This window comes from Topomyia yanbarensis, chromosome 2 (genome assembly GCF_030247195.1).
Source record: "Topomyia yanbarensis strain Yona2022 chromosome 2, ASM3024719v1, whole genome shotgun sequence".
NCBI classification, from domain to species: domain Eukaryota; kingdom Metazoa; phylum Arthropoda; class Insecta; order Diptera; family Culicidae; genus Topomyia; species Topomyia yanbarensis.
The window spans coordinates 338,061,358-338,070,256 of NC_080671.1; the positions used below are offsets into that span (position 1 = coordinate 338,061,358).

General features: G+C 40.0%; 1 protein-coding gene across 1 annotated transcript in view; it reads left to right on the plus strand.

Annotated features, from left to right (window-relative positions):
* Positions 1 to 7,732: 7,732 nt before the first annotated feature.
* LOC131684035 (zinc finger protein rotund-like) overlaps positions 7,733 to 8,899 on the plus strand; it is a 204,882-nt gene continuing 203,715 nt past the window's right edge. The window contains 2 exon segments of the mRNA XM_058966542.1: positions 7,733 to 8,760; positions 8,763 to 8,869. Of these exon segments, the coding sequence (XP_058822525.1) occupies positions 8,406 to 8,760; positions 8,763 to 8,869 (462 nt within the window). The 5' untranslated portion in view covers positions 7,733 to 8,405.

Consider the following 8,899-nt stretch of genomic DNA (forward strand, 5'->3'; position numbering starts at 1 on the left):
GTGCGTTAAAATTGGCGAAAACACGAACGTTCACAGGAGCAAGATGAACTATGATGTTGATTGTTATGGTGATTGTTGTTAAGACCATTGTTGTTTCTATTGTAAATGCTGTTTCTGTTGTTATTGTTGCTGTAACTGCTGTTTCTGTTTTCGTTGTGGTTGTTGTTATTTCTGTTGTAGTTGTTGTTGCTGTTGTAGTTGCTGTTTCTGTTGTAGTTGCTTATTCTGTGATTATTGTTGTTGTTGCTGTTGTTGTTACTGCTGTTAATGTTGTTGTTTCTGTTTCCGTTGTGGTCGTTATTGTTTATGTTGTGCCTGTTTCTATTGAAGTTGTTGGTGGTATTATTGGACTTGTAGATGTTGTTTTTGTTGCTATTGTTGTTGTTTCTATTTTGGTTGTAGTTGTGATTATTGTTATTGTTGTACTTATTGCGGTTCCTGTTCTTATTGCACTTGCTATCTTTGTTGTTGTAGTTGTTATTGTTCTTACTGTTGATATTGCTGTATTTTGTATCCTGTTTTCTTCTCGATTTTTTACTCTTTGCTGCTTTATCTTTCTCTTTTTGTTGTTTAATACGACGCTGTTTACGTAAGTCATATTCTGACCAGTCGGAGCGCCACACTCTTTTCGAACCAAGTGTGCGCCATCCATCTTTTGCCACTTGATTATGCTGCGAACCTGAGATAGCAGTTTTATTTGAAACCACGGTCAATTCGTCCATCAGACTGGGGGGAGACACCGCAGGTGTCAAACGAGCATTATTAACACTGGTTTCCAGGGTACTAATTGTCGCGGCAATTGCCCTTACTTCGTCTAAAATATCGTCGCCAACAGCGCTGGCTTGTGATTTTATTTCGTCAAGAGCATCACGAGCAGAAAACGACTGGTTACCGGTATGTTCGTTGCATTGAGACGCCATGTCAATGGTTGTTACGCTTAAATTTTGAACTTCGCAGCATATTTTTTTTTAGCTCACGAGTCAGGTCAGTTGTGAGCTCCACCACGTACTCCTCAATGCGCTTCCTTGTAGATTCCATAGATATGTTGAATAATGACGTTATATGATTTTTTAAAACAACGAGCTCATCGGCCTTATTGACCGCGTTGTTTTCCATAGTGCGCGATAATGTTGACACCGCATAATCAACTTTCGCGCAGGTGATATTATTTACATTAGTCACCGCTTCTTTTAGCTGGTGATCAATGTTGTCGAACAGTTCACCAAATGCGTTCAACTTTTTGATATCAGCAGCCATTCGAAGATTGGAATCCGTTTGCGTCTTGATTAAATTAAACAGCTTCTCCTGTTGGAAAAGCACTTTACGTGTGTCAATCCCCGTTTTAAGATTATGCTGACAATCCGAGCATAGAGGAATCATAAAAGACGTGATGTGATGCTCTTGGTGCCGTTGCACTCCTACACAGGCCGCGTGATACGATTTGTTGCAAAATTCGCACTTCCATAAGAAACGATCATCACTAATTGAACACGACCGAACACTGCACGACATTATGTCGCTGACTATTTTTTTCGAAAATCGCGCGCGGCTTGAATAAAATTAATCAAATAAATACTTGTAGCGTAGCGCCGTTCAACTACGTCTACTACCGGTAACGGTCGAATACTGCCTATCTATTGTAATACATTCAAGACCCGATTTGATCAGCCCCCTTATTTTATCACTCTCATATGAAAATATGTTTGATGGGCTCTAGCAGACAAACAAGGCTGAATTTGAGTAAATCCTTTCTTGACCATGTTTTCCTTTTCGGGTTTATATGTTGCAGATAGAGAAAATTCATAAATTTTCAGCTTTTCCTATACAATATTACAAAAGCTTCTTCAACAACTGTTCCTAATAAGATTATGCAAATTATAAAGTATTTGAAAATTTTTAATAGAAGTGACGGAAAGTTATCGAAAAGTTTCGTGAAAAAGAAAATTTCAGTAAAGATAATGATTTTTCCTTACGGGTTACGAGAGTTTTTTATTTGTTCATTGGCATTAGGATTAGGGATAATAATTCAGATCAAAGTATTACTGGGAAGTCATTTTTAGAAAAAGTCGATATCGATGTAAAGTTTGAAATATGCACGCATGCACTTCAGAGGTAGCGAGATATCAAGAGCTGAAATTTCAGTGCTTAGTTCTCAGCCGCGTTGGGAATTTGAGTAAACGCTATTGAGTATGAACTTCAAATACCTTCAAAAGTTTGTTATTCGAATTTTTTGACTCAGCACAACATACATAACCTTTTTAGGAATATTTAGGAATATTTTTCCTACATAATGCATTGATTGAAGAATTTATATATGTTATTCGTTTGTATTTCTATTTTTGGGGCCATTTTTCTGCTTTTCCATTAAATTGATTTAACCTTTGAGATTTATTGCACTGATATTGTCCTATGCTAATTTGAGCGATTCTCTGAGTCCTGCCACTATCCCATGTAGTATGTGTTATCAAAAACATCGCGAAGCATCAAGTTCTAAATGTTCTCAAACGATATAATACCCGAAGAAAGCGTTAAGAGTTAAAAGAAATGTATCATCACACTGTTAGGTGGTTTAAAAGCGTTTTTTGTTGAATGGACATTATGTACAATCATTTATTATAACCGGTTTACGAAGACGTAGAAAATAAGCTCAATAATGCATTTGTAATAATAACAGTCTACCTACTCACATTTTATAGCCATCGCCGGTGGTTAACTAATTCCATCCGAGTCACTGGGATTTTCTAAGATGAATGCCATCGTTCGTAAGGGAAGTGGCTCACATTTTGACTTTGCGTTCCTCGCTTGATCGTAAACTGAGGTTTTTAATTTAACATATTAAAATACATTGAAAAATTTAAATAATTTAATTCCAGATACAGATTTGTTGGCAATTTTGTTCTGTTTGTTGCTACGTTTCGAACTATATATACTTGTAGTCCAAAACACATCATTGGTTTCGCTCAAAATGAACCAAACACGAAATTATTGCGACACATTCAACAGGGCATAACTTTTTTACCTTTGGGTAAAAATCAACCAAATTTTGCACACTTTCTCATTGATGTGTATTGTTTACATGCTGTCAAACTCGAAGTCGTGTTTTTCGATTCAACGAAAATGGAGGTGAACCAAAGCGAGTCAAGAGAACAAATTCTTTCCAAACACCTGGAATTTCCTGACCTGTCGCACCGGCAGTTGGGAAAAATGTTGAACATTCACCATTCAACCGTCTCCAGAGTGTTGAAGCAGTTCCAGGAGCGGTTGATGTTGGATCACGGCAAAGGAGCTGGAAGAAAACCGGGACCGGAGAACAAAAAGACGGAGGGAAAGGTGAAGCGGATGATTAAAGCAAATCCCAACGTCTCAAGCCGTGATTTGGCTAAAAAGACCGGCATGTCGCAGAGCTACGTCCAGAATGCAAAGAAGAGAGCTGGAGTACATACATACAAGGTACAGAACTTCCCAAACCGCGATGAGCGGCAACCATCGACGGCTAAAACTCGGGCACGGAAGCTCTGCGAGAAGATGCTGACAAAATATGGCTGCAGTGTGATGGACGATGAAACGTATATAAAAGCCGATTTTAAGCAAATTCCGGGGTTGGAGTTTTTCACCGGCAAGAGCAAGTTCTATGTGGACGACAAATTTAAGAAGAAGAAAATGTCGAAGTTCGCCTCCAAATATCTCATTGGCAGGCCGTCTGCTCTTTCGGACTGAGGAGTGAGCCTTTCGTGACAAAGGGCACAGTAAATGGCGAATTCTACAAATCTGAGTGCCTCGAGAAGCGCTTTTTGCCGTTCTTGCAGCAGCACGACAAAGCTCCACTATTTTGGCCAGATTTGGCATCATGCCACTATTCTAAAAGTGTCCTGGAGTGGTATGAGGCCAATTCTGTCCATTTTGTTCCAAAGGACATGAATCCGCCAAACTGTCCGGAGCTGCGCCCGGTGGAGCAGTACTGGGCAATGATGAAGCGGGAACTTCGGAAGAGCAAGAAGGCAGTCAAAAACGAGAAGGACATGTTAAGAAAATGGAAAAAAACTGAGAAACTGGTACCGGATGACACTGTAAAGTCTTTGAGCGAAAATGCGTTCAATTTTACACTCAAGGCTCCATCGATTAACTTTTCTTTTGATTTTTGAAATAAATATATGTATAAAACTACCCAAAAATTTTGCTTAAACATTATAAGAAAATTGGCATGACATTTTCGGTGTCGCAATAATTTCGTGTTTGCTCTTTAGTATAATGTGATGCTTTTCTTGCCGCTAGTATCATTCCGCTTTGTTATCTGAGGCTCTTTGAAAATTTGATCTCATGGGATACGAATGAATGTGCGACTCCGAACTACTCTACTAACGTTTCATCGATGCATCAGTGGTGAAAAATTAAAAAAAAAATTTGGCCTTTCGCCGCACTTAAGCAGGGTGCTGGGAAGGTTTTCCGATTCCCAAATGGATTCTACCATGGCTGTGACCAAAATAATAATTCAGTGGACTCTTCGCCACATTATGACGTAGTGCTGGAAAGGTTTTCCGCGGCTCAGAAATACATCGGAAACAACTCAGCGGGCCCTTTGCCACACTCGGGCAGTTTTATTTGAGATTTTGTTTATCTATCTGATCTTATTTAAAAAATAGTTGCTAGGTTACACTGACCGTTTTACTTTTAATGCTACAAATTGTAGTAATATTCTCAATATTCAAACTAAAATAAAATGAATGAAACAAAAATGACCTCTGAGATTTTTTCATAAAACATACTATCAATTGTGGTCTTTCGAATGCAAAAAGAAGAAATCAATTTCACTTGCTCCATTTTAAGATATCAATATTTGAAAAGGTTGTGTTTTTTTGCTAAAAATGCTTATAACTTTTGAACTAAATGAGCTATCTCAAATATGTCTATATAAATAATATTTGTCTCAATAAGCTCTAAATGTTTTGTGAAGACGCTATTCACGGAAAAAAATTATTTAAAAAGTTATAACGAAAAAACTGATTTTGTTAGGGATACCCTAACACACAACATTTTAATAGCTGTAAAATTAAAACCATTAAAGTTACAAATATGACGTCCTCAGCAAAGTTGCTTGAAAAAGGTTGTACTACAATTTTGCGGAACACTTCATTGTTCTATCTCTTCTTATTTCGAAAATAATTTTCAGATCGTACAAACAATAAGGACCACCCTAATGTCACTTACCTCAAAAGATTCCTCAATTGACACTGATTACAAATTCTGGATTCGGACCACTGTGCGATGTGAGGTATTGGGATATTGATGGAACAATTCCAGTATAAACTTTGAACTACAAACGACTATCAATTCAAATTCCTGTCATTTTTAGTAACGCACTGAAGAGTTACAAATATTCGAGTATACTTTTTTCGAGCACAGGTATTAGTATGAATTTATACCCATCCAAAGTGCGGGGCCCCAAAAATCCCGGGGCCCCTGGCCCAGGCCTAATGTACCCATGCGTAAAGACGGTACTGGACACATTGGCCACTTATGACGATTTTTGATGCCCCCGGGGAACTCGCCAAGTTCCTAAGCTAATATCATACCTATTTCCCAGTGAATTCTTGATCGATTTTCACAAACTTAATTTTAATTAAAAGATACAGCAATCCTATTAGTTGCTATTGAATTTCATTCGATTCTGACTTTTTGTTCCGTCGATTAAGGTTGGTTAGTAAGGTCTCACTGGAAGTTCTCATATAAACCGTTTCAATCGTAATACCTTAGAGGCTAAAAATCTATTGAAATAGTCATCAAATTACTTCGATTCGCATGTCTAGATCACTGAGGTCAATCAAACATTCTTTGAATATATTGTCGACTATCGACAATTCCAGAAGTACCGGATTCCGGGCATATTCCATCATTGAAGTCACATCGGTTCTTCGGAGATCGCTGATCCAATTTTCACAAACCAAGTCCCAAATGGAAGGCATAATATGCAGTTAAGTGTTGCATCGCCCCTCCTCCCCTACCGTTACACCTCCCTCCTTCATCATCTGTTTCCTCCCCTTTGGATACCCGCATTCCCTTCATCAATCCTGCATACCGAAATAAGATAAAGGATTTCTGACGCATTCTCCATTATCACTCTGTTAACCAACCACCCCTCCCCCTCTCCTTCCCAAACCATCCACCCAACTTTTCAAAATATTATCACATGAAGATAACGTTAAACTCATATTAATTAAGCTAATTAATAATATACTATTTTGTTTAAAGTGAGTTAGCGTCGACTTTCGTGGTAGTCGTAGGATACGTGCTAAGTCCAATAAGAATGTAATCGACATTTCCACAATTATGTTGAACATAAGCAGCAAATGAATCATAGTTTGGATAAAGAGAAAGGCACAATCGCACCAAAAGGTGGAATAAAACAGTATTTGAATTTATTTTTAAAATATTTCGGAGGGAACCTTAGCTCCCTCCAGCTACGTGCCTGGAATTAAACCTACAAAAATTGAATCTTAGGCCACCTACCCGAATATCTAACCAAAGCTAATGATAATTTGGTCTGATGTTAATGATTTATTTCGGCTTGGTTCTACTCTGCACGAAATTCGTTACTTTACATCGTTGCAATTGATAGTAGCCTATATGTTAGCCAGGCGGGAGAGGTTTGGCTGATTGATGACATAGTCATCGATTGCCGTTTATTTGTTTGCAATGCTCTTAAAAAAAATATTTGCGTAGGTCTAATATATATACAGACCTATACAATGTCCTAATTTCGTCTATCTAAATCCGGATAAAGTAGTTGCCACTATCTCTCCTATATTAAAAAAGAAATGGAACTAAATTTCACAAACATTATTCAGTTGATTTCGTTGAAAAAAAGAAGACTCTAGTTCATTCAAGCACAGATAAGAAATTCAAAATAATGCAACAAATCTGGAAAGTTCAAAGCTAGATGCGCTGACTAGAGAGAGTCGAACGCCTTCCAGAGGGTTAACGTAAGACACGCGGAAGGGGTAGCAGCAAAGAACTATTGATTCCCGGTTTGATCTCACCCTGTGCATTTATGCAAGGCAAAAAAGCGCGCTCCGTCGACGTCGTCGTCGTCGTTGTCGTCGCTCCCCTTGTCCTCCCACAACATCGTCCGTCGCCCCTCCTCGGCAACCATTCACATGCACAACATATAAAATATGGAATGCATGTATATGTTTGGTTGGCGGGCTGATGTATGGTGAGTAGTTCGAAGAAACGTGAAGAAAAACACGGGAAAAGTAGCATAGGAGTAACAACAGAAGGAGCTTCAGCTTCGAACGGCGTAACTGGATAAAAAAAACAGTCAGCGACTCCAACAACAACAAACGGCCACCCCGCGTCCAATAGACTATACGAAGGTTCAGCCGAGGGCAACAGGGGGGGGAGGAGGTAAAATGCATAGGAGAAAAAAAAGAATCGAGGATCACCACCGAAAGGAAGCTTGCGAGCGCTCACTAGAATAAGAAACGGGACTAAAAAAATATATGTGTGTATATATAAAACTTATATTTTTCTCATTGCCTTTTCTCGTTTTGTTTGAAAGCACTATTTTGTGGGGTGGCCTGGTTCAGGAAAAGGAAGCAGGAGCAGTTAGAAATAAAAAAAAAATCCGTCGACGGCGAACCAGAAGTTGTATTATGAGCGTCAAGACGTTCGGCGAGAGTGCACTGGCATCGCGTCGTCACCGGGAGCGAGTCGAGAAAGTCGCGCGCCGCGGACAGGACGCGAATGTGTGCTCCGGTTTCAACCTGGTTGACCGTTCCGGCGACCGGAACCAATGGTCACTCAAGGCCACCGAACCTCACAGCTGCCTTATCTACCAGTGCTGATAAGAGGCTGTTTGTTTGTTCCTATACTCTAGTCGAACGGTCAAACTATATGTAAGGACGAAGAAATTGCCTCCTGTAACGAAAGTTCCTCAATCTAGGCCAAGATATGTTTGTAGAATAAGTGCATCCAACAGAAAGTTCCTAGCAGTAAAGTAAAGCACAAAAAAATAAGTGAGAAGTGAAAGTTTTCCTTTCCCCTTCGAGTTGCGTTTAAGAAATTTATTCAAGGCACCAAGTTTTGTGATAGCAGGATAAAAAAGAGAAAAAAAAGTTATTTGCCCCTGAATTGCGTCCGCTTGCGTAGCAAAGTGATAGCGTCTACCTGGGAAATCAAAAGAAGAAAGTGAAAATCTAATTACGCCTCTCGATGCATGAATGAGCCGGTGCGCGGAAAGCGAAGGAGTGCAGAAGAAAACACAGAAAAGGCTTACCATTCACCCAACAAGTGAAAGTTTGTTGGAAAGTTAGCTTAGAAACTTTGCCGTTCACCCGTTGGAGCCAGGAACATCTGTTCCGGAGCAAGTTTAACCCACCATTTGGATTACCACGTAGCGAAACCGGCATATGATGACGTCTAATATCCGAATAAAGGAGGACCTGTACTTGAAACCACAGCAAGAGGATCGAATGGGAGCCGAGTCTCACAGCGACTCTGGGACAATGTCCCAGAAGGCCCCCTTTCTCTTCCCGGCCCAATTCTACAAGAACCTTTTCGCAGCTTCGGCTTCGTTGCTGCAGAAACCTCCGAACAGTAGTTCCTCCAGTGCCATACACTCCCCAACCTCCGCCGATGACGAAAAGGCAGAAGATTTGTCCACTCCGGGACCACCACCATTCCATTCTTCCTCCACCACGTCCTCGTCTGCAGTGATGGCAACGGTGGCACACTTTCCTCGCAATCTACTTTTTTCCTCGTCACCATCTCGTGTAATCCGGTCGGTAGCAGCAGCGGCCAATCTCATCCACCCCTTTCGGGCTCATCGGAAGCGACGGAACACGACGACGTGAAGGATGTAGTCACACGAGAGGTTAGAGATTAAAATGTGTAATAATTGGAA